This window comes from Phacochoerus africanus, chromosome 1, assembly GCF_016906955.1.
Source record: "Phacochoerus africanus isolate WHEZ1 chromosome 1, ROS_Pafr_v1, whole genome shotgun sequence".
In the NCBI taxonomy this organism is placed as follows: Eukaryota; Metazoa; Chordata; class Mammalia; order Artiodactyla; family Suidae; genus Phacochoerus; species Phacochoerus africanus.
In genome coordinates this window covers 112836215-112863386 of record NC_062544.1, presented here as the reverse complement: position 1 = coordinate 112863386, position 27172 = coordinate 112836215, and the positions used below count along the sequence as shown (strand labels likewise).

Here is a 27172-nt window from a genome sequence, read left to right as displayed (position 1 = left end):
ACTGAGAAGGTGGTAACTATTACTCAACAACAACAAAAATATACCCTTAATCCTGATTATCTTCTCATTTCTATTTTTATTGTTACTTTAACAATTTATTTTGGTATTGAAGATCCTCAAATGTTTAGAATGTAAATGAGAAAACAGTAACAAATTATTCCTAATAACTTCAAAGAAGTGGGGGCCAGGGTAGGGGGAGGTCACATGGACTAATGCCAACTTGATTCTTTCTCAACCTAATATCCAATATCCTTAAACCGTATTCTAAGTAGCAGTACTACTGACCTCTGGTCAGCTGCCCATTTAGCTACCTCAGGTTGAAGAGCCCACAAACCCGCTCATTCCTCTGGTGGAATTCTGAGATCCAAAACTATTCACTAACAGACCACATGAAGTTAGCTATCACATTGTACTTTTAAGCAATGTATGGTTGAGCTTTATATATCAACTTGTATTTAGGGATGACCACTCTTTCAAGCCAATGAAGGCATGAAATATCCTCTGCTCAGTGGATAAAAACCACCACCTCAGACTCAACCTCCACTCACCTTCCCTTGGGCACTTGCAGAATGAACACAATCGGTGTCCACCAGTGCTGGCTTTACACTGCAAGGGAAAGGGAAAGAATTCAATTTGACCAAAAAATTATTTTTATATCCAACACAGTAACAACTTCCAAAAATGAAAGACATAAGCCATGTCCCAGACCACCCTAAAACCTAACAAGCCTGATGTCCTCCATTCATCAGAGCTGGCAGACAAAATCTTGTGGGCTGCTGTTTGAGAGCTGCCTCTACCAGGGTATTTGGACCTTAGAGCAGCTCCAAATACCTTTGTTCAAGATAAGGATTTCTATAGAAAGTAAACTAAGAAAATTAGACTATTAACCTAAAATATTAAACAGTATATAGGATATACTGCCCTAAAGCTGTTACCACTCAGTCTGCATCCAAAATCTGATCCTGAACTGGTATCACAGCTCTATTCAGATTTGGATGGAACTAAGAAGAATTTAACTATCAATTTCTTTCTCAAACACTGATTTTTTTTTTGTCTTTTTGTCTTTTTAGGGCTGCACCCGAGGCACACGAAGGTTCCCAGGCTAGGGGTCCAATTGGAGCTATAGCTGCCAGCCTACGCCAGAACCACAGTAACGCCAAATCCCAGCCGCATCTGCAACCCACACCACAGCTCACAGCAATGCTGGATCCTCAACCCACTGAGCAAGGCCAGGGATTGAACCCGCAAGCTCATGGTTCCTAGTTTGATTCATTTCTGCTGCGCCACTACAGGTACTCCTTTTTTTGGTGTGTGTGTCTTTTTAGGGCTGTACCCAAGGGATATGGAAGTTCCCAGGTTAAGGGTCAAATTGAAGCTGCAGCTGCTGGCTTGTGCCACAACCATACCAACGCCAGACCCAAGCCTTGTCTTTGACCTATACCACAGCTCACACAAATGCCAAATCCTTAACCCACTGAGCGAGGCCAGGGATCAAACCCATATCCTTGTGGATACTAGTTGGGTTCGTTACCCTTGAGCCACAACAGGAACTCCCTCAAACACTGATTTAGAAAAGGGCAAGGAAGATTCACAGGTAGTGCCTCTGGCAGCCATTCTGAAGATGTTAAAAGTAACATTCATTAGCCTAGACAAGGGAAGAAGACACTTTATAATGTAGTTCTTATCTAAAGCTATGAACAAAAAAGGAAAGCTTACAGTTCAACCCAAAACAAAACCCAAATTCTGAACTTTTGCCCTTGAGCTTCAGAGTGCTGGGAGAGCAGTGAGTTGATTGGTAGGAAACCAAGAATAGGAATCAGGTAAAGGATGAGATTTTATTTTATTTTATTTTATGTCCTTTTAGGGCTGCTCCTGCAGCCTATAGGGCTCAAATCTGAGCTGAAGTTGTCAGACTATGCCACAGTCACAGCAACACAGGATCCCTGACGCAGCACTGAGAGAGGCCAGGGATCGAACCCACATCCTCATGGATACTAGTTGGATTCTAAACCCGCTGAGCCACAACAGGAACTCCCAAGGATCCAATTTGAATAGGGCTTTGTAGGGTTAGTAAGAGTACGCCAGATGGAGGAGAAGAGAACAATAATAAAAGCAGGAGTGGTTAATGATTAAACAGCACACAGCGTGTACTGGACCTACTTTACATATTATCACTTATTGATCTAGACAACTATTATCTCCCCAATTTGTACATGACAAAATTGAGGTTTGGAGAGGTTAAGTAACTTGGGCAAGGTGATTACAGTCAATTATTTCATTGTTCTCTTCTTTGTAAGCAGATCACACACACAGCCTGCCCATTGTCAAGTGACTGTGGGGCCTCCCTGTAGGGTAAATGACTTCTATCCTTCATTGTGAGTCTTGCTTTGGTCAATGGAAAGTGAGTAAACATGATCTACAAAGATCTGGCAGAAGCTCTAAGAACCATTTTTTTGTGTGTGGATGAGCCTTTTGTTCTTTCCCTTGGCCAGGACCCACCTGGGTCCCAGACCAAGAGGCCAGGAAGCAGAACTGTAGCAATGACCCACAGCCCTTGAACGTGTAATGTGAGTAAAGAACATGTCTGTCAATGTAAATCACTAAGCTTTTGGGGCCATTTGTAAATAATACAGTTGGCCATCCATATCCACAGGTTCCACATTCAGATTCAACCAACAGCAGATCAAATATATTTGGGGGGAAAATTCCAGAAAGTTCCAAAAAGCAAAACTTGAATTTGCCACATTCCAGTAACTATTTAAATAGCATCTAATCGTATTAGCCATTACAAGTAATCTAGAGATAATTTAAAGCATATGGGAGGATGTGTATATATTATATGCAAATCCTACATAATTTTATGTAAGGGACTTGAGCATCTGTGGATTTGGGTATCAGCAGGGGGTCTTAGAATCAATCCCCCAGATACCATTTGTGATGTTTCTACAGCAAAGCTGTAAGTGAGGGAGTCAGGATCTTAACCTCAGTAGGTATAATTTAAATGCCATAGAATTCATTGGTTTTAGGAGTCTAATTCGATCATTTCTAGTGTATGTATTATGCAATCATCACCATAATCTAACTTTAGAACATTCTCTTTGTCCCAAAAAGAAACCTAAGAGTCATCTCCCATTCTTATCCTTAGTCCATAGAATTTCTGTGTCTGTATAGTTTTTTCAAGTTTATCCATGTTGTAGCACCCATCAATACTTCATTCCTTTTTATTGCCAAATAGTATTCCATTATATGATATATACCACATTTTGTTTATTCACTCATCAGTTGACAGACATTTGGGTTATTTCCACTTTTTGGCTATTATGAATATTATCAATTGCTATGAATTAAAAAAAAAAAGTCAGGAGTTCCCATTGTGGCGCAGTGGTCAACGAATCTGACTAGGAACCATGAGGTTGAGGGTTCAATCCCTGGCCTCGCTCAGTGGGGTAAGGATCTGGCGTTGCTGTGAGCTGTGGTGTAGGTTACAGACGCAGCTCGGATCCCGCGTCACTATGGCTCTAGTGTAGGCCAGCAGCTACAGCTCCGATTAGACCCCTAGCCTGGGAACCTCCATATGCCGCGGGAGCGGCCCTAGAAAAGGCAAAAAGACAAAAAAAAAAGTTGCTGTACTTCACATTAGGCTGAAGACCACACATGCAGGACTAGCATTTCAACCCTCCTAAAAAAGCACAGAAATTACAAAGTACTCCCTGAAACAGCTAAACATGTGGCCTATCTTTTTAAGAGGCCATTTAACCAAGCCATTCTGTTTTTTCAAGCAACAGCCTTGGCAACAGCTATATAATTCAGACATCAGATATTAAACCTTTTTTTCTTCTAGTTAACAGAAAATAGGTCAAAATTTTCCCTTTTGGGAGTTGCTGTTGTGGCTTAGCAGGTTAAGAACCTGACTAGTATCTATGAGGATGCAGGGTTTTTTTTTTCTTTTAAAAAAATTATTTTTAGGAGTTCCCATCATGGCTCAGTGGTTAACGAATCCGACTAGGAACCATGAGTTGTGGGTTTGATCCCTGGCCTCGCTCAGTGGGTTAAGGATCTGGTGTTGCCATGAGCTGGGGTGTAGGTGTCAGATGCGGCTTGGATCTCAGGTTGCTGTGGTTGTGGTGTAGACCAGCAGCTACAGCTCTGATTAGACCCCTAGCCCAGGAACATCCATAGCCACAGGAGCGGCCCTAAAAATATGAAAAAAAAATTTCCCTTTTGGAGTTCCCTGATGGCCTAGTGATTAAAGATTAAGCATTGCAGGAGTTCCCTTATGGCTCAGTGGGTGAAGAATCCATTGTTGTCACTGCTGTGGCTCTGATTACAGCTGTGGCATGGGTTTGATCCATCCCTGGCCCAGGAACTTCCACATGTTATGGTGTTATGGGCACAGCCAAACAAACAAATTCAAAAAAAAAAAAAAAGGAGAGTTTCCTTGTGGTGCAGTGGGTTGAAGATCCAGTGTCATCAGTGCAGCAGCTTGGGTTGCTGTTGTGGCATGCGTTTGGTCCCTGACCCAGGAACTTCCAAATGCTGCAGGTGCAGCCCCCCACCCCCATTTTTTCCCCTGTAATGCTAGCTCCCTCCATCTCTGATTATAAAATAATACATGTGAATTATAGCTGAAATGGGAAGTATAAGAGATGGGGAGAAATCATGTATAATCCCAAGACATAGAGGCAATCAGTATTAAAATGTGAAAGCTTGGGAGTTCCCGTTGTGGCGCAGTGGTTAACGAATACGACTAGGAACCATGAGGTGGTGGGTTTGATCCCTGGCCTCACTCAGTGGGTTGAGGATCTGGTGTTGCCATGAGCTGTGGTGTAGGTCGCAGACGCGGCTCGGATCCTGAGTTGCTGTGGCTGTGGCGTAGGCCAGCAGTTTCAGCTCTGATTAGACCCCTAGCCCGGGAACCTCCATATGCTGTGGGAGCGGACCTAGAAAAGGCAAAAAGACCAAAAAAAAAAAGTGAAAGCTTATATATAAATATAAATGTGAAATATAAATGTGACATATATTTATATCATTGGTTTTTATTTTTATTTTTTTTGTCCTTTTTAGTGCTGTGCCCGTGGCATATGGAGGTTTCCAGGCTAGGGGTCGAATTGGAGAAGAAATTCTTAGAAGAAAACATAAGGGTAAAATCTTCAAGAACTTGGCTTTGGCAATGGTTTCATGATACCTAAGGACAGGGAACAACAACAACAAAAAGATGAACTGGACTTTAGGTTAAAGTTTTGTACATCAAAGGATACTATCAAGAAAGTAAAAGACGACACAGAGAATGGCAGAAAATATTTGCAAATCTCATATCTGATAAGAGATTAACATCTAAAATATATAAAGAACTCTTACAACTTAACAAAAGGACAAACAACCCAATTAAAAATGGGCAAAGGACTTGAACAAACATTTTTCCATAGAAGATACACAAGTGGCAACAAGCACAAGAAAAGATGTTCAGTATCATTAGTCATTAGGTAAATGAAAATCAAAACCGTAACGAGATACTTCATATTCACTAGGATGGCTACTGTCCTCCCAAAAAAAGAAAAGAAGGAAAATAACAAATGTTGGCAAGGACATGGAGAAATCGGAACCCTCAAACATTGCTGGTGGGAATGTAAAATGGTTCAGCTGCTTATGGCAAATAGTTTAGTGGTTCCTCAAAGAGTTAAAACACAAAAGTGTCCTAAGACGCGATAATTCTACTCCTGGGCATATACCCAAAGAACTGAAAACAGATGTTCAAACAAAAGCTTGTACATGAATATTCTCAATAGCCAAGAAGAGGAAACAACTCAAATGTCCATGAATTGATGAATAGATAAAATGTGGTATATCCATAGAATACTATTCAGCCATAAAAATAAATGAAGTGGAGTTCCCGTCATGGCTCAGTGGTTAACGATTAGGAACCATAAGGTTGTGGGTTCAGTCCCTGGCCTTGTTCAGTGTGTTAAGGATCCAGCGTTGCCATGAGCTGTGGTGTAGGTCGAAGATGCGGCTCAGATCCTGTGTTGCTGTGGCTGTGGTGTAGGCCAGCAGCTACAGCTCCAATTCAACCCCTAGCCTGTGAACCTCCATATGCTATGGTGACCCCTAAAAAGCAAAAAAAAAAAAAAAAAAAAAAAGTACTTATGTGATAAATTTGAAAACATGCTAGGTGAAAGAAGGTGGACACAAAAGGTCATGTAATTTATAATTCCACTGATATGCAATGTTCAAGACACATCCTTGGGACTGTTCTGATGACTGCACTACATTGTGAATGTACTTAGGGCTACTGAATTGTAGGTTTTAAAATGGTTAAAATGGTAAGTTTAATGTTACGTGTATTTCATATACATTTAAAAAACTGTAAATGTTTTCCTGAATTGACAAGCATATCCATGAAATAAGTATGCTTTGATTAATGACAACCACAGGTATTTAAACTGTACTTCACCAAGATTAATAAAATGTCAAGCTAAAGCTTTTACTTAATTTTATCACATCCTATAATACTTTTAATGAATCACAGTTCAGAAACTGTATATAAAATTTTCAAACTTCAGAAGCAATAAAAAATGACAAAATACATTTCCATGCTCATCTGCAATCAAACTGGGCTTCTAATAAGAGTATAGCCTAAAATCTCTAAATATGCCATTCTAGAAGAATATGGAGTTAAACAGAGGAAAAATACCGTCATACCTACCTGAAGTTCTATATCCTTGGAAACCCATATCCAAAAAAAGTATACCCCTCAAAGACGCAGCCTCTCTCTATACACCTCTCCAAACACTAATCCCTCTTTAACCACTCCCAGGAAGGGTAACTGGGGAGAGGTTATAAGTCAAGAGACTATTAATCTTTCAGTTCATAATCACAACAGAAAGCATGGCCTATATCATTGGGAAAGTGTCTCCAACTACAGGCCCAGAACCTTCTAAGGCCACAGGCAGTAGCTGGGAAGCAGAAATCATGGGTGACCTTGCCCTGACATCTGGTTCATCTGAAGTGAATCAAGGAAAAGAGCTGTGCCCTTGCCCTTGCGCCACACCAAGCAACATTCCTGGAGACCTGGAAGAGCTGTGGTGCTGGATACTTACTTCTTTTTTTTTGCTTTGTTTTTTAGGGTTGCACCTGTGGCATATGGAAGTTCCCAGGAGGGGTCAAATCGGAGCTACAGCTGCCGGCCTACACCCACAGCCACAGCCACAGCCACATGGGATCTGAGCTGAGGCTTCAACCTACACCACAGCTTGGGGCAACACTTGATCTTTAACCCACTGAGCGGGGCCAGGGATTGAACCCTCATCCTGGTGGATTCTAGTTGGGTTCGTTACCGCTGAGCCACGACAGGAACTCCTGGATCCTTACTTCTAAGGAGAGAATTCTTGGCACTTACCCGTTTGCAGTACCAAAAATCCAGGCTTGGTACATACTCAAGGGTGACCTCTTTGTCATGGATCATTAGAGTTCCCTGTGAAAACAAAGACAGAGCCATCAACATTAACCCTTGGAGAAACAGAGACAGGAAGGAACAGAGAGCCTTTCTAGTCCCCAAGCTGAAACACTGTATAAAGAGTGAGCTTATTCACTGACAAAAGGAAATGGCTGTTAAAAGCCACAGACTTGGGGCAGAGTGGTAGAGCAAGCTTAAGCTAAGAGAAAGGGAGTGGGAAAAGGTAAAATCAGTCTTCAGCCTTGGCTCCTACGGGTTGTGGCGCTGTCCTTGAGCAGGTTAGGCTGAGTCTACTCCTCCAGAGGTCATGTAGTCCCAGAAAGTCCCTCACCATGCTAGGGTGTAGCACTCTATCAAGAAGCAAACTCTTTCTTCTGAAGCACAGAGCCACAGGAGTCTTCTCAATTATCTCCTTTTCCACAGCTAACTCAAATCTCCTTGGCAAGGTAGTAAGGGCTTTTAACTTTGGTGCCTGGAAACTCTTTTTGCAACACTGCTGCATGGCAAAAGCACCAAAAGAAAGAGGTATAACCCAAAGACAGGAAGAAAAGGGGAATGTGAAAGCTTCACAGCAGGTCACATCCTTACAGCAGGAGACTAAATGGCTGGTGGTGGTGGCAGTGGCAGCAGCATCACTGTGGTGTGGAGCCTACAGAGTAAGCTGGCCATGAGATCTGATGAGCAACTATTGGCAAATAAGCACTTTGGAAAAGTCTGGCACAGGAACAGGTGGGGAAAGGGGCTCAACGAGCCTGAAGTTACAGAGCTCCTTTGCCTCTGCGTTTTGGACAAGACATCAAGAAAAAATAAATTTTGTTTAATAAACACTAAATAGCAGTTACGGTTAGAGCAGAGGGAAAAAAAAATCTCTGCCTACTGACAAGGGACCCTCACCCACACTCGTAAGTGAACTAACCGAGGATGCGACTCTGGAACTAGCCCCTGCGCTGTGTTCATTCTCCGCCCTCTAGGGTCCTCTGTGTCTCCTCAGACAGGGCTCTGAGTTATACAAGGCATTTCTTTGCAAGTGGACCTCAGTTTCTTGCTTGAATCCATACATCTGTCAAATAATGCTTTACCTCTCTGCTTTTCACACCAAAAGAGTCAAGAGAAATACATAGAATAAAATTATTGTCTTGTCAAAAGCAAAAAAAAAAAAAAAAAAATTGCCCCACTACCTCGGTCCTAGAAGCTAGCTTCTGGGAAATTGTTTCCTGGCTTGTTCTCAATGCTAGAGGATGATGAGAATAAAAATTTGATAACACTTTTTTAAGTGCTTATCCAGAGCCAGAAACTGTTATCTTATTTATAAACTCCTAAATAATTCCATGATCATTATCTCCCCTTTACAGATGAGGAAACATGCTCAGAGACTCAAGGTCCCCCAGCTGGTGAAAGGCTGAGTCAGATTCACATCTGGGGCTATAATTAAGGGACCATCTGCTGCATTTGCCAACTCTTGCTTACTCTTAGGGATAGGTAATATGCCCTCAGGAGCTAATCCAAGAAAGAGAAAAAGCTCTGCAGACAGGAAGAGTCAGGGAATTATGACTCTGCCCATAAAGGAGGTTGATCAAGATGGTAGTACCCTTCCACCCAGAGGCAGTATATCACATCATTTAAGAATATGGACTCTGGGTCCAGTTCCCTAAATATTCATCCTGTCTCCACTTCATGACCTTCAGCAAGGTCCTTAACTTCTGTGAGCTTCAGTTACCTCATTTGTAAAGTAGGAATAACATACCTACTTTATAAGGTGGTTATGAAAATTTAGTAAGTTAATAAATGTAAAGTGCTGAGCATGGGATACAGTAAAGGCTCAATAAGTGTATTTTGAGCCCTAAGTGTTAGAAAAGGACTAACATCAGCAAGTGAAGAAACCAGTCAGGGTTAGTCTCTCATTTTGTCTCACTTGCTTGTCAGGTGATAATATTTCACACCCCTCTTGAAACTACTTGAAAGACTAAGCTTTCGTAAGGAAATGGTCACTGCGTGTCAAAATCTCTATCTTTATGATAGCACTTGATGTTAGTTTTCACTGGCTGGGCCAAATCTCAGCATCCAGGCTAAATCAGTACCAAGCACAGTACTTTGCATGGCAAAGGAACTTAATAAGCACTTGTGGAATGAAAAAAAGACCAAATGGATCTATCTATCCCTGGAAGACTGAGGTGCTTAGCACACAGTGGCTCCGCAGGGAGGTGCTGCTGTCATGGTGTACATCTGTATATCCAGTCCACAAAGCATGTGGTTTGCTATTTGAACAGTGAAAATGCCATCTGAACAAAGTACTACTGTGAATTGCAGTCAGCTGCAAATTCTGATTTCACTACTTGGAGGTATCAGCAGATTCAGGAATTCCTAGGGCAAGGAGCACTCTACACTTCTCAGATAACAAATACCATGTTCCCAGAGCTGCTGCTGACTTTCTGTTGAGGGTAGGGAACTCCCCCTGCTAGGAGTACCCGCAGTATACCAATTTGAGAAGGTTACTTTCAACTCATGTGCTACAAAGCCCATGATTTCTTTCTTATTTTTCTTTTTGGCCGTGTCCAAAGCATGTGGAAGCTCTCCAGGCAGGGACTGAACCTGCCCCACAGTAATGACCCAAGCCGCTACAGTGGCAGGGCCAGATCCTTAACTGGCTGAGCCACAAAAGAACTCCACAAAGGCCATGATTTTTATTTCCTCAGAGTCTCCTACAACTAAGGCAGCCCTTTCTTTTCAACCTGCACATGGATAGACATGAGGTTACCAGAGACTACTGCTAAAGAATACAAAGTAGTTAAAACCATCACTGTTGAACAATAGTCAATTGTTTTAATAAGAATAAACAGACACAGAAAAAACTTGAATGAGAACAATCAGGTTTATATATGATTTGATTCCCCAGCTATCATACATCTGCGGCCCAGATATACCAAGCACAACCCTAACATATATTATACCCCTCCCTATTCTTGCCAAGTCCTGTCTTCAGATTTCATAAAGATCTACCAGTGTCTCCCAGGGAAGCAACCTGTGGGGAGTTGGATTAGTAAGTGGGTAGGACTATGATTTCACCACTTTTTGGTTTTCCAATTTTAATTGTTGATTATAAAACATTCTCACACACTAGAATTTTTATTCATCATTTGAATTACTGGTTATTTATTAAGCTACTTAAAGCAAAGATAACCATGAAGACCATGAGTCTGATTAACCAGATCTGGCTCCTAAAGATGTATCATATATTTAAAAGTAAAACCAAAGACACTTTTCTCATTAGTGTTAGATTAGGCCTAAAGGAGATTAAAACTTGCTAGAACCCTCCCAAGCACAAAGACCTCACTTAACAAAGTCATACATATGTTACTAAGAATATCTCAAAGGATCTTAATGCGAAGCTGCAAACAGCTAGAGATAAATGCAGTTCTGAACAGCAACGTGTAAGTCCTTCTCTCCATCTCAGGGACAGTAGCATATCCTGAGGGCATATCCTGAGGGCTGGTGCATTCACATTTTCATTTCCCTTTGCATCTGCTGCTCTTGGAGACTTCAAAATTGAGTTCTGTGGCCGCTAACCTGTAAAGGACTTGTTGGGTCAGATAATTTAAGACTCCATCATAAGTTCCAGCTGGTTTATAATCAAGCCCAAGGATTCTTTTTTTTTGTCTTTTTGTCTTTTTAGGGCCACATCCCTGCAGCATGTGGAGGTTTCCAGACTACAGGTCAGAGCGGAGCTATAGCCGCTGGCCTACACCACAGTCACAGCAGGGTGGGATCCAAGCTGCGTGTGGAGCCTACACCATAGCTCACGGCAATGCCAAATCCTTAACCCTTTGTGTGAGGCCAGTAATCGAACCCTTGTCCTCACCGATGCTAGTGGGGTTGGTTAACCGCTGAGCCTTGACAGGAACTCTTAAGCTTTTTGCCATTTTTCTTGAGCTGCTCCCATGGCATATGGAGGTTCCCAGGCTATGGGTTGAATCAGAGCAGCAGCTGCTGGCCTACGCCAGAGCCACAGCAACACGGGATCTGAGCGCCATCTGTGACCTACACCACAGCTCATGGCAACGCCGGATCCTTAACCCACTGAGAGAGGCCAGGGATTGAACCCGCAACCTCATGGTTCCTAGTCAAATTCGTTAACCACTGAGCCACCATGGGAACGCCTAAGCCCAAGGATTCTTAAGGTACTGGGGAGGTATAGGAGAAAATGGAAAGGAAAGAACATTTCTGGCCAGCACTTTGCATCTTTGTTGAAGATTTCCCATAAGCACAGTCACAGTTACACTTGGTACCATGAATACAGCTGCTATGTGACGTAACAGATCATCTCATTAAAGTATGAAGAGAGAGACAGACAGGATCAAAGGCGGGGGGCGGGGGGTAAAGTATGTGAGCCTTGTGAATATAACTCACACTGAAAATGAGCAAGCGCTCTTCATAGATTTGTGCTTCCTCCCAACACAGGATGGGGGAATCAGGTTACTGGTGGTTGAGAACTAGTACTGTTATCAGAGATAGTAATCTTTATTCACAAAGCAATTACAGTTTACAAAGGCATTCTTTACAAGTGTCATCTTGTTCAATCCTCACAAAAAAGGCATATATAAAACCTATTTCCACATGGGAAAGTGTGGCTGAGAAACATGGAGCAGCCTGCCCAAGATTACAGAGCTGGTTAGTAACATATAAGGGACTAAAAGTCAGGTTTTCTTTTCACCATATTCCTTTTTTTTTTGTTTTTACACTCCCAGGGTATCAGCCAGCTCTTAATACTTGCCTCACCAAAGAAGTGGCTTCTGACGAAAAGATGCACAAGGTAAAGTCTAAAGAAATTCACAGGCAATGGCCCCATAGAGAGTTTTTAAAAAGACTGTCATAAAGACCCTGCTGCTTCTTTTTTTTTTTTTTGTCTTTTCTGTCTTTTCCTGGGCCACACTCGTGGCATATGGAGGTTCCCAGGCTAGGGGTCTAATCGGAGTTACAGCTCCTGGCCCACACCAGAGTCACAGCAATGCTAGATCTGAGCTGCGTCTACGACCTACACCACAGCTCACAGCGACACTGAATCCTCACCCACGGAGCAAGGCCAGGGATCAAACCCAAAACCTCATGGTTCGTAGTCGGATTCATTAATCACTGAGCCACGATGGGAACTCCAAGACCCTGCTTCTTGATAACATTGCCAATCCTCCAAACTGGCCTGTTCAAGGTGCTCTTTGTGTTCTTAAAGCCCCTACAAGTTACTTTATGCCCTATGTCTAAGACAGAGGGCTGCTTGTAAGTATGCTACCAGGAATTTCAACAATAACGACCACCAAAAAGACTAAAGCAAGAAGAACAAAATAACAGGTTTATTATAACAGATATACAGGAATTCCCGCTGTGGTGCAATGGGATCACCAGAACCTCTGCACAGCCAGGATGCAGGTTCAATCCTGGGCCCTGCACCGTGGGTTAAAGGTTCTAGCATTGCCACAGCTGTGGCAGAGGCCGAAACTTCAGCTCAGATCTGATCCCTGGCCTAGGAATTTCACTTGCCGTCATATGCCGCCCGGGTGGCCAAACATTCCCCACCCAAAACAAAAAAAGACAAAAGAAATAAACAGTCATTTCTTGGTATCCACAGGAGAATGGTTCCAGGATCCTTGTGGCTAACCAAAATCTGATGCTGAGGTCTCATGTAAAATAGAGTTGGCTTCTATATCTGCAGATGTAGAATTTGTGGATATGAATGGCTGACTATATGTCATTCCCCTTGGTACGAAAGGGTAGTATTTATAGAAATCTTTTGCAAAGCAGCCAGGCTCATTCTTTCTGGTACAACTATATGTTATAGTTCAAACATTTTGTAAAACTCAGTATTCCCAAAGGCCAAAACCAAAATGAGACAGAAAGAGTAAAAGAGTGGAAGGAAGGAGGGAGGCAGAGGCCAAAAATCCTGAAGGAAGCACACAGAATGCTCTGGGACAACTCTAGCTTGGTCCACTGGCCGCTGTATACCCTCTGTTGACAATAGCCTTTCACCCTACAGGATGTGAGATTCCCTCTAAGCAGTCAGGAAGTGAGGCCCTGATGGGATCTCCACTGGAAACAGAATCCTACTGCTGAGGAGCAAGGAGATACTGTCCTCTGGGATGCTACTTATACTGAGATATTTCTTCTTGTCCAGATGAAAGCATAACAAAAATGTTTTCTAAAATGCTCCTTGATAACATTTTTTATTACCTGACAAGTTTATCTGCCATTTTAAGGACAAAACCAGTATCTTGCTAAAACCTTATCTGCTCTTTGAAGCTATATGGCTGGTCTGTGGTCATTAAGCCCCATCCACCAGGCTCAGAGTTGGTAGAAGTAGGGTCTCAAGATGAACTCTGCTCCAAGAAGACAACAAAAGCCCTGACAGAGAGCATCTTGATTACTTTAAAGTCATCTGGTTCTGAGAATATATTCCACTCACTTCACCAACAACCCCTGCCAGTCTTTTGGTATTTCATTTTATTTATTTCTTGTCTTTTGTCCTTTTAGGGCCACACCTGTGGCATATGAAGGTTCCCAGGCTACGGGTCGAATAGGAGCTGCAACTGCTAACCTACCTCACAGCCACAGCAACTTGGGATCCAAGCTGCATCTGTGGCCTACACCACAGCTCACAGCAACGCCAGATCCTTAACCCACTGAATGAGGCCAGGGATCAAACCCAAGTCCTCCCAGATCCTAGTTGGGTTTGTTAACCACTGAGCCATGACAGGAACTCCTCTTTTGTGTATTTTAAAGTAAGATCCCAGTTCCTCTCGAAAATGCCTCAATTATTATGAAGGAAAATTACTGACCTGCAGTCTTGGACATAATCTCATTAACTTAGGTCCAAGAAAACTTAGGAAGAATAGACTCACCTACCAGGGAAATCTATGAGACTTTCCCATTCTAAAATCGTTTGAATCAAAAACAAAGAGGCAAAATATAAACAAACAAATGAAAAAGCAAATAAATAAATTAACAAATAATCAAAACAGTTTAAAAAAAAGTTCTCTCTCCTTGTGAGAGGATGAGGCTCTATTACAGAGACTGAGACTGCTAGGCAGATGAGGAACTAGCAAATTCCTTCACTACAACATATTACCGTAAATAAACAATTTAAAAACCCTATCAGTACTTAGAAAAATCAAACCACTATGAACCACTAAAATACAAATGTTCTGGGAACTTCCAGTTTGTTATAATTTTTAATGTTTTAGGAACAATGTTTCAGCCAATGTTTATAAGGACTTCAGTTGAGTTAAGATTTCCCTGATTAATCAATTATTTATTTCCAAACAGAGATATGACCTAGTTTTAGTGGAAGTAGAAAATTATGTTTGAACATATCTTACTGATATCCTCAGAATTCCTTTCAGAATTCAGGTTTGTATAACCTCCATTTTACTCTTTCATATTCTGAGATGACTATTGTTCCAGTTCCCTGGCTCTTTTCTTCTGGGAAAAGTAGACCCTAAGTTCAACATACATCCATGTTTCATTGTCTGGGAAGGTCTCTAAACTGAATCACGGTAGGGTTAGAAAAAGAAATTTTCTAAAATCAATGTGGAAAATATAAAGCTTCTTGTTTTGCTTTATTTACTCAATACCGTTCAAACCATTCCTCTCTCATTTCTTTTTCTTACAAAGCTGATGACAGAGGTGGCAGGAACTGCCAAAAGAGCAGATGAGTCCCACAGGTCCTTAGACACAGCATAGGTCACATTGATGAGACCATCGCAAAACCTGCATAATGTTCGCCAGGGGTTCCCTCAAAACCCAGCAGCAATACTTCTAGCTTCACCATTGAAAGAGATTAGTTCTCCCTGCTCTTTTATCTATCCCCTCCTGAGAACCTTGGCTCTCTTAAAGGCAGTCTCTACCAGCCTTTCTGGCTTCAATGTCCTTGGCTCAGACCCTTCAGAGAACCCTGCTGACATACCTTCTGCAGAATCAGGGCCCTGAAAAGATGAGTAAAACACAGAGCTGCCAGACTTCCAAAAATACGCTGTTCAACCATTTTAGGTAGGTAACCACCCACTGCTCTATTTCTTAGCCAAAAAGTTATAGATCTAGTGCCACTCTAATAGAAGCTACGAGATCAAGAATGGAAGCTTCAGGTCAGAAAAGGCTGCTGAAACAAGTTGGATCCTTATTTCTTTTAGATCTACTTGTTCTTACATGCAAGTAACACAGAATTATCAAACTCCAGTCCCTAATAAAAACAAGAGATGGCTTTTCACATGGAAGATGTGCCCAAGTTAAGTTAGCCCACACTGAGAAAGCAACATCAGCAGAGCTGTATGTAATATCATGGCTGCCATTGTAGCAGACATATAGAGCATGAGGGAATGATCTCTGCACAGGGCAGAAATCACTGAAGTTTGGGAGAAGATAAAGCCAGGAGGTCTCTAACTTGGCCCAGTGGAAGGTAGTGTCAAGTGCTACAATGACACAATTTTGAGCCATCAAGAAACCCTCTGGTCAGACCTGTAAGTCTTGGAAATGCCTTGTAATACTATCATCATCATCCAGTGTATTAAAAGGCATCCCTGATATTTGTTTGAAGACCATCAAAATAACCACAGTGATCATATAATTAAATATTTCTCCTCTGTAATAAAGAAAACTAGGGGAGGGGGGAAGAACCACATTGAAGGGAATTTCCATTGCAGCTCAGTGGTTAACAAACCCTACTAGGATCCATGAGCATGTGGGTTCGATCCCTGGCCTGGCTCAGTGGGTTAAGGATCCGGCATTGCTGTGAGCTGTGGTGTAGGTCGTAGACGCAGCTCAGATCTAGCATTGCTGTGACTCTGGTGTGGGCCAGGAGCTGTAACTCCGATTAGACCCCTAGCCTGGGAACCTCCATATGCCACAGGTGTGGCCATAAAAATAAAAAATAAATAAATAAATAAATAAATAAATAAAATAAAAAGGGAAGAACCTTGGAGTTCCTGCTGTGGTGCAAGGGGATTGGCGGAGTCTCTGGAGCACTGGGATATAGGTTCAATCTCTGGTCCAACAAGTGGGTTAAGGATCCAGTGTTGATGCAGCTGTAGTGTAGGTTGCACCTGTGGCTCCGATCTGACCCCTGGCCCAGGAACTCCATATGCCTCGGGGTGGTGAAAATAAAAAAATAAATGGGAAGAACCTTAAGCAGTGTTAGGAAGAATCTTGAGGTTTCTATCACACAAAACACCATACCTGTCTAGATCTCTTAGAAGAGTTCCAAGTTTGTGATTTGTCTTGTCAAAAGGCTATGCAAACCAATTTGAGGTTCTGGAACATAGTCAATATTACAGCACACCTGGCTGCTCTCCAAAAGATTTCAGTTCAGTATAATGGGATTATTTCCTCTTGTGGGGAGACTTTTAGAGTTACATAGATTAAAAAATGCCTTTACTCTTTCCCTACCAACTCCTTACCCTCCCCACCAAATCGGTAGCCAGAACAGGCTATGTATTCTTTAGTCAAGAACAAATATTTTCTCATAGCTGACTAGGCATGGGGGTTCAGTAGTGAATAAAACCTAGCAATGCCCTGATGGAGATTATATTTTAAAGCACAAGGACGACAAAAAAGTATAGTTTTAAACAAATAAGCAGCATGTATCTCTACCTGAAATTCTTTTTTTTTTTGTCTTTTGTCTTTTTAGGGCCCCACCTGTGGCACATGGAGGTTCCTGGCTAGGGGGTCTAATCAGAGCTACAGCTGCCGGCCTCCGCTACAGCCACAGCAATGTGGGATCCGAGCCAAGTCTTCGACCTGCACCACAGCTTATGGCAACGCTGGATCCTTAACCTACTGAGTGAAGCCAGGGATTGAACCCGCAACCTCATGGTTCCTAGCTGGATTCGTTTCCGCTGTGCCACGATGGGAACTCCTCTACCTGAATTCTTATCAGCAGAAGCACAAAATGGAAAGAGTGCTTTAATACTGCCAGAAGTGAAGAGAGACAAAAGGAATATGACAAAGTTTATGTTGAGAGGTCAACAATGCACCAGGTATAAAGTGCACTGTGAGTTTTCATACAATGGACAAAGCTGGATGTGATCCAGAGAAGAGAAAATGATAAAACACACTTAAGAGAGGAGTTCCCATTGTGGCTCAGTGGTTAGCAAACCCAACTAGCATCCATGAGGAAGTGGGTGGATGCAAGTTTGATCCCTGGCCTTGCTCAGTGGGTTAAGGATCTGGTGTTACAGTGAGCTGTGGTGTAGGTCACAGACACAGCTTGGATCCTACATCACTGTGGCGTAGGCTGGCAGCTGCAGCTCTGATTCGACCCCTAGCCTGGGAACCTCTATATACCCCAGGTGTGGCACTAAGAAGACAAAAAGACCCCCCCGCCAAAAAAAAGGTGAGCAAGCCCAGATATAAATAAGATCAAGATATACTTTTATTCTTGTTAAGACAGGCTCTGCAGAAATGCTAGTGCCTTCAGGCAGGAGGCATTCTATTTCTGTCCTTTATAAATCTAATGATATATAGATAATAAGTTGTAGAAAAACTCATACAGAAAAACTACATCCAAAGCTACTTAGGTGGAGTTCCATCATGGCTCAGTGGTAATGAACCCAAGCATCCATGAGGACTTGGGTTTGATCCCTGGCCTCACTCAGTGGCTTAAGGAGCCAGTGTTGCCATGAGCTGTGGTGTTGCAGACATAGCTCAGATCCTGAGTTGCATAGGCCAGCAGCTGCAGCTCTGATTCTACCCCTAGTGGGAACTTCCATATGCCACAGGTGTGGCCCTAAAAAGACAAAAGATAAGTAAATAAATAAATAAATAAAGCTACCTAAGTAAGAGAAAGACAAGATGGCATAGTAGAAGGACTCAAGCTCACCTCCTCCTGCAAAAACGCCGAAATTACAACTAACTGCTGAACAACCATTGACAAAGTAGACTTAGAAACTACCAAAAAAGATATCTTACACCCAAAGACAAAGAAGAAGCCACATCAAGACAGTAGGAGGGACAATTTAACAACATAAGCAATCCAGGGCCCAATGGGTGGGCGATCCACAGACTGGGAAATAACTATATCGCAGAGGCTCTCCCACAGGAGTGAGAGTTCCAATACCCACACTAGGTTCCCAAGCCCAGGAGTCTGGCATTGGGAGGAGGAGCCCCTAGAGCATTTGGCATTGAAGGCCAGTGGGGTTTGAGCACAGAAGCTAAACAGGACTGGGGGAAAGAAAGACTCCAGTCTTGGAGGCTGCACACAGGGTTTCAGTGCACTGGGTCCCAGGGCAAAGCAGGGACTCCATAAGAATCTGGGTCAGTCCTACCTCTGGGTCTTACAAGGTCTCCTGGGAAAGAAGGGGGCGATTGTGGCTTACTGTGGGGTCAGGACATTGGAGGCAGAGGTCCCAGGGAAAATTCATCAGCGTTAACTCCCCTGGAGGACACCATTTTGGAAAAATCTGGCTCCATACATCGGGCTGAGATGTCCCAAGCCAAACAACGAACTGGGTGGGAATACAGCCCCACTAATCAGTAGACAGGCTGCCTGAAGTCCTCCCGGGAACACAGCTGCCTTTAATCACACCCAGAGACAAAGCCCCACCTACTAGAGGGACAAGACTCAGCTCTACCTACCAGTGGGCAGGCACCAGTCTCTCCGAACAGAAAGTCAGCTGAAAGCCCCTGTATCTACTTCACCCACAAGGGGGCAGACACCAGAAGCGAGAGACTAGGACCCTGTAGCCTGCAGAAAGGAGACCATACAAAAAGCTATACAAAATGAAAAGCAGAGAAATATAAGCTAGATGACAAAACAAAACAAACGTCCAGAAGAACAGCTAAGTGAAGTGGAGATAAGCAAAAATTTGAAAGCAGCTAGGGAAAAGCAACAAATAACATACAAGGGAACCCTGTTAAGATTACCAGGTGATTTTTCATCAGAAACTCTGCAGGCCAGAAGGGAGTGGCATGATACACTTAAAGTGATGAAAGGAAAAAAACCTACAACCAAGAATACACTACCCAGAAAGGCTTTCACTCAGATTTGAAGGAGAAATCAAAAGCTTTTTTTTTTTTTCTTTTCAGGGCCACACCTAAGGCACATGGAAGTTCCCAGGCTAGGGTCGAATTGGCGCTACAGCTGCTGGCCTGATCCACAGCCACAGCAACTTGGGATCCTTCAATCCACTGAGTGAGGAGAGAGATCAAACCTGCATCCTTATGAATACTGGCTGGGTTCTTAACCCACTGAGCCACAACTGGAACTCCTCAAAAGCTTTACAGACAAGTAAAACCTAAGAGAATTCAATTTCAAAAAAGAAATAAAGAAAGAAAAGAAAACTACAAATGAGAAGGCTTATGGGTAAAGGCAAACATATAGCAAAGGAAGGAAATCATCCACATGTAAATATGATATCAAAATTATCAACAGTGATTAGAGGAGGGTACAAATGCAGGATACTAGAGATGCATTTGCAAGTAAGAGAGTAGCAACTTAATCTTGTGTATGTACATATGCATATATATGTTATGTATGTATGTATATACACACACACATATATTCCTATAGTGGAGTTCCCATCCTGTGGCTCAGTGGTAATGAACCCAATTAGTATCCATGAGGAGGTGGGTTCTTTCCCTGGCATCACTCAGTGGGTAAAAGGAGTTGGCCTTGCCATGAGCTATAGTGTAGATCACAGATGCAGCTTAGATCTGGTGTTGCAGTGGCTGTGGTGCAGGCTGGCAGCTACAGCTCCAATTTGACCCCTAGCCTAGGAACTTTCATATGCCACTAGTTAGGCCCTAAAAAGACCACAAAACAAAACAAAACAAAAACCAAAAACCACCCCATACAAGAAACAAAACAAACCCTCATGGTAACTGCAAACCAAAAATCTGCAATAGATACATACACACACAAATAAGAAAAAGCAATCCAAATAAAGATAGCTATCAAACCACAAGAGATGAGAAAGGGAGAAAAAAGACCAACAAAAACAAATCCAACACAACAAAATAGCAATAAGAACATACATATCAATAATTACCTTAAATGTAAATGAATTCAATGCTCCAACCAAAAGACACAGACACTGAATGAATGCAAAAACAAGACCCACATATATACTGTCTACAAGAGACCCACTTCAATTCTAGGGACACATACTATCTGAGAGTGAGAGGATGGAAGAAGATATTCCATGCAAACAGAAATCAAAAGAAAGGTGGAGTAATATTATTAGACAAGTTAGATTTTAAAATAAAGACAGTTACAAGAGATAAACAAGATCATTACATAAAGATCAAAGCTGCCTCGGTAGAACACGTCTGTATCATACTGTAACTTCTCTAGCTTCTGAATCTAGTGATCTTACATTCATATTTTAGACAATGACATCAGAGCTGATCTATTCCATAGTGTATGCTTTAGCTACTAGTCATAAGTCTATGAGACCATTTAAAAATATACAAAACCAGGGAGCTCCTGTTGTGGCTCAGTGGGTTATGAACCCGACTAGTATCCAAGAGGATGTAGGTTCAATCCCTGGCCTTGCTCAGTGGGTTAAGGATTTGGCATTGCTGCATGTGGCACAAGTCGCAGATAAGGCTCAGATCCTGCATTGCTGTGACTGGTGTAGACTGGCAGCTGCAGCTCCAATTCGAACCCTACCCTGGGAACTTCCATAAGCTGCATGAGCAGCCCTAAAAAAGGGGGGGGAAAAACTAAAAAAAAAAAACAAAAACATTAAGTATACATCTTAATTATATATTTTTTACATTTTTATTATTATTTAATATAATTATTATTATTATAAGACTAACTAAAGTTTGAAGAAACAAGTTCTGCAGTTCCCATGGTGGCTCAGCAGAAATGAATCTGACTAGCGATCCCTGGCCTTGCTCAGTGGGCTAAGGATCCAGTGTTGCCATGAGCTGTGGTGTAGGCTGCAGATGCGGCTTGGATCTGGCATTGCTGTGGCTGTGGCATAGGCCAGTGGCTATAGCTCTGATTCAACCCCTGCCTTGGGAACATCCATATGTTGCAGGTGCAGCCATAAACACACACACAAACCAAACCCAGAAAACAAACAAACAAAAAACACCCCAAAACAAGTTCTATACAACTTGAAAGAACTGGAATCTGGTTCTTAGTCGGGAAAACTAAGAGACTCCTAGCAGTTTCTCAATGCCTATTGCTTCCTTTTCCTTGGAAGCAAACCCATGATTCTGAACTGGGTATACGGCTATCTAGAATTAAAGAAGTTCCCCTGCCCTTCCTGTAGTTAGGAGAGGCCATAACTAAATTCTAATATCCTGGTCATAAGCATAAATAGTACTTGCAAAGTTCAGGAATTATTCTTAAAGGGAGGGCAATGTCCATTTTCACTCTTTTCTTTCCCATTGGTCAGCAAGTCAAAGTGATAGCTGATACTCAAGCAGTCATCTTGGACAACAAAGGGAGAGGTCACATGTGAGGATGACAGGGTTACACAATGGAATGAGCCTGGTTCCCTGATGATATACCACCATAAGAACACCTGGATGGCTTAGACCCAATTTATGTTAAAGAGAAAAAAATCACCTCATTTTAAGCTAGTGTTTTGTCACAGCCAAATCTAATCAATCTAATCATAACTGATAAAGGTGGTTTTGGAAATTATTGGTGATAGGCAGAGGTAAGTATTTTGCCAAAAAGACTATGAAATAAAAAGAAAGCTATAAACTAGTTAAGTAATGAAACAAAAGATAAAAAAACTGGCAACAAAAAACCCCTCATGTTTGTTCTGCCAAGCTCCAGTCCTATCTCTCTAAAAGTCACCTAAAGGTCCTGCTGTCACCTCACACTTAACAATCATCTTCATCCCTCCCTACCAAAAGCCTTCCTTTTCCAGATGTTTTATTTCTGTCCAAGGTATCACCATTCTTCTAACCTCTGAGTTAGAAGAAAGTCTGGGCCTTTGAATCTGCCCTCTTTCTTGATACTTCGTCAGTGTAGTGTTACCACACCTTACAGAGTCTTCTTTCAGATCTGACTTTTTCTCTACATACCTGCTCACAGCCCCTAGTGGGAAGGCATTATCTCCTCATTTCTCATTTTCTGTTGATATTATTATTATTATTATTATCACTACTACTATTTTTTGCTTTTTAGGCTGCACCTGCAGCATACGGAGGTTCCCAGGGTAGGGGTCAAATCAGAGCTGCAGCTGACAGCCTATATCAGAGCCACAGCAACTTGGGATCTGAGCCACGTCTGCAACCTACACCATAGCTCATGGCAACACTGGATCCTTAACCCACTGAGCGAGGCCAGGGATCAAACCTGCATCCACAGATACTAGCCGGGTTTGTTTCTGCTGAGCCATATAATGGGAACTTCAAAAAACCCTTTACATCTTTAAACTAAAATACTTCAGGAATTAGACAACCTGAGCATTATCAGATGCATAGGCAGAAACTACAAATGTGCCATTTAACATTTGACTCTGGGTAGGAGAACCTATAAGGAATGGAAAGAAGAAAATTAACTATTTGACTATCAACTGCAAATCCGGGATATGCTCAAACCCAAATAACAAGAACTTAGCCATGTCCAGGGCAGCAAGTGCCCTGAGACATCTGGTAAAAACAAACAAACAAACAAACAAACAAACAAAAAAAACCCCACAGTCCAAGGAGAATTCAAAATGGCAGCATGAATACCCAAGGGATCAAAAAAGAACTGAAACCTGGCCATCGGAACTGTGAATATTCCATGTTTTTTGGTTTTGTTTTTAAATGGGTAGTACATGGTTAATTAATTTATTTATTCATTTGGCTGAACGTGAGGGATGTGCAAGTTCCTAGGGTAGTAATCAAACCTGAGCCACGACAATGACCTGAGCTGAGACAATGACAATGCAGGACCCTTGACCTGCTGCACCACAACAGAACTCCAGGATTCCATGTATTCAATGCCGCATCACTCCTACATAGGGCCTAATAGGCTATCCGTTTGGAGAAAGCTCCTGGGAAAAAAAAATAAACCTGAAAGCTTTAGCATTTCCACTCTTGACATATAACCAAGAGAATTGAAAAAGCATGTCTACACAAAAATTTGTACATGAATATTCATAGTAGTGTTGTTCATAATAGGCAAAAGTGGAAACAACCCAAATGTCCATCAACTAATTAACAGCTAAAGAAAATGTATTACATCCATACAAGGAATATTCAGAAAAGAGATGAAGTACCAATTCATACTGCAGAATGAATGACCTTTGAAAACACTATGCTAAGTGAAAGAAGCCAGTCATTAAAAAGTGTATGACCCTGAAGTTCCTGCTGTAGGGCAGTGGGTTAAGAATCAAACTGCAGTGGCTTGGGTTGCTGTGGAGGCAAGGGTTCAATCCCCAGTCCAGTGCTGTGGGTTAAAAGGATCCAGTGTTGCTGCAGTGGCAGTTTAGGTTGTAGCTGTGGCTCAGATTCAATCCGTGGCCTATGAACTTCCATATGCCATGGATGCAGCCATTAAAAAAAAAGGTGTGGAGTTCCTGTCGTGGCTCAGCGGAAATGAATCCGACTAGGAACCATGAGGTTGTGGGTTCGATCCCTGGCCTCGATCAGTGGGTTAAAGATCTGGCATTGCTGTGAGTTGTGGTGTAGGTCACAGACATGGCTTGGATCTGGCGTTGCTATGGCTCTGGCGTAGGCCAGCAGCTACAGCTCCGATTAGACCTCCATATGCCTGGGAATCTCCATATGCCATGGGTACAGTCCTCAAAAGACAAAAAAAAAAAAAAAAAAGGGTGTATAATCCCATTTATATGTATGAGATGTCTCAAATAGGCAAATCTATAGAGACAGAAAGTAGATTAGTGGACATTCAAAGTGTGGGGTGGGGAAAAGTGGAGGGAAATGGAGAGCAAATGCTAATGGGTCTGGGTCTCTTTTGGGGATGATGAAAATGTTCAGGAATTAGTGTTCAACTTGCACAACTCTGTGAATACGCTAAAACCCACTAAACTGTTTTCTTTTCAAAGAGTGAATTTTAAGGTATGTAGACCATATCTCAATTAAAACAAACAAAACAAAATTTTAAAAGCTTTCAGGCTTCAAGACTATTGCCAGAACAAAGACATTCAGTGATGTCATTACTCTCTTTGCCACACCCTGGCCCACTTAACCTACCTCCTCCCCCATAGACTCACAGTGAGTACTCTGCTTCTAGCCTTTTCTCCTTTAAGTCTGCACACCACTGCCATACTCATTTTTCCTAGAACACCCCAATTCTTGCCCAATGACCATATAAAACTGAAAATTAGAGAACTAGAAGGGAACATCCATTTTCCCAACAAAGAGATAGATAAAAAGCAATTTGACCAACCTTGAATGAATAAACTTTTAGGGATATGAAATAGCCAAATGTCTACTTTATTAGTTCGTTTTATATATTTAAATTATAATATATTGTCGTCTGAATTATGACTCTATCCGCAATACCTATTCACGGACAGGTATGTAAACATAGCAAGGGGATCATTATCTACGGAATGATTGTATCTAGGCATCAGTCAATGATGTTTAAACTACTAGGTGAAAGACTGAGGATACACACAAAAGTCCAAGTCTACCCATGGGTATACATTAACAGAAATGAGTATACTTATTTACCGACAAATAACAACTTTGAAACAGCCCCAAATGAAAAAAAAAAAAAAAAAAAAGCAACCTGGTATGTTCTTAAACAGTGGAACCAATGATTAAATTGTGATATATTCTTACAGTGGAAGACTGTACAACAATGAAAATGAACATATACTACTTATACACAAAATGAATTTTCAAAACAACATTAAGGGAGCTCCCTGGTGCTGCAATGGGTTACAGACTTGCATTGTCACTGCTGGGGCTCAGTCTCTACTGTGGCGCATATTTAATCCCTGGTGCAGGAACTTCTGTATGCTGCAGGCACAGCCAGAAAAAAAGGAAGAAGAAGAAAAAAATAGATATTAAGTATAAAAGTCAGGTAGAAGAATACTTCCTGTTTAACTCCAAACACATAAGGATGAAAAGCAAGTCAAAGGACTACAGCATTAGGAGTTCTGCTGTGGCGCAACTGAAATAAATCCCACTAGGATCCATGAGGTTGTGGGTTCAATCCCTGGCCTTGCTCAGTGGGTAAGGATCTGGCATTGCTATGAGCTGTGGTGTAGGCTGGCAGCCATAGCTCTAATTGGACCCCTAGTCTGGGAACCTCCATATACCATGAACTTAGGACAGTGACTACACCTGGGAAGGGTAGAAAAGTGAATGACCAGGAGAGGCAGAAGGGGCTTCTGCATATGGAGCAGCATTCTATTTATTAACCTGGTCTGTGCTACTATGGACAGAATGTTTGTATTGGCCCCTCTATCCCCAATTTATATGTTGAAGCCCCAACACCCAGTGTGATGGTATTTGGAGGTAGGACCTTTGGGAGATAATTAGCTCATGAGTGTAGAGCCTTCATGGATGACATCAGAACCCTAAGAGACAAGAGAGAGATAATCTTTCTTCCTACTATGTGAGGATACAACAAGAAGGCAGCCATCTGCAAATCAGGAAGAGGAGCGCCACAGGGAAACAAAGTGGCTGGCACCTTGATCTTGGACTTTCCAGTCTCCAGAACTGTGACAAACAATGCCCAGTCTGTAATATTTTGTTATAGCACCCAAACTAAGATAACAGGTATATTCAATGTGTAATAATTCACTGAATGATCTGTGCACTCTTATGATCTGTGCTCTTCTATGTAAGTATGTAATACTTCAAAGAAAAAGACAGAGAGAGAATAGTTAATAGATGCAAACTATTACATTTAGAATGGATAGATAGGAGTTCCTGTTGTGGCTCAGTGGTAATGAACTTGACTAATACCCATAAGGATGCAAGTTTGACCCCTGGCCTTGCTCAGTGAGTTAGGGATCTGGCGTTGCCGTGAGCTGCAGTGTAGGTCACAGACTTGGCTCAGATGCCAAGTTGCTGTGGCTGTGGTGCAGGTCAGCAGCTACAACTCTGATTCAACCCTTAGAGTGGGAACTTCCATATGCCTTGGATGGGGACCTAAACACACACACACAGGAATGGACAGACAATAAGGTTCTACTGTATAGCACAGGGAACTATATCCAATTACCTGGGCCATACCATGATGGAAAATAATATTTAAAAAAGGAATGTTGGGAGTTCCTGTCCTGGCTCAGTGGTTAACGAATCTGACTAGGAACCATGAGGTTGCAGGTTCGATCCCTGGCCTCACTCAGTGGGTTAAGGATCCAGCATTGCCGTGAGCTGTGGTGTAGGTCGCGATGCGGCTCAGACCCCGTGTTGCTGTGGCTCTGGCGTAGGCTGGTGGTTACAGCTCCAATTCGACCCCTAGCCTGGGAACCTCCATATGCTGCCAGTGTGGCCCTAGAAAAGACAAAAAGAAAAAAAAAGAATGTAATTACATGTACGACTGAGTCACTTTGCTGTACAGCATAAATTGGCACAGCATTGGAAATCAACTGTATTTAAATAAAAAATTTTTAAAAATTTTAAAAGAGAATAATGATTCTGAGACATTACCCTTTCCATTTGTACACTTCTGTTTTTTATTCAAGCTCTTTAACATGCTATATTTTTATCACCAATAGAGCTATTTTAGATCATCTAGCAATTTTCTAGAGCCTATCACTTTTTGGGGGCGGCCGCACCCATGGCATGTGGGAGTTCCCAGGCCAG

At 42.1% G+C, this 27172-nt stretch overlaps 1 protein-coding gene across 7 annotated transcripts in view; it reads right to left on the bottom strand.

Annotated features, from left to right (window-relative positions):
* Window positions 1-27172, bottom strand: part of RBM6 (RNA binding motif protein 6) — a 120260-nt gene that overhangs the window by 20381 nt on the left and 72707 nt on the right. For 6 of the 7 annotated variants that reach the window (XM_047774680.1, XM_047774677.1, XM_047774699.1 and 3 more), the window contains 2 exons: window positions 7397-7471; window positions 549-606 (listed from right to left, as the gene is read on the bottom strand). In XM_047774680.1, coding sequence (XP_047630636.1) covers window positions 549-606; window positions 7397-7471 — 133 coding nt within the window. Of the gene's footprint in view, window positions 1-548; window positions 607-7396; window positions 7472-8369; window positions 8537-27172 lie in introns of all 7 variants that reach the window. The other variant, XM_047774687.1, reaches the window with a different exon arrangement.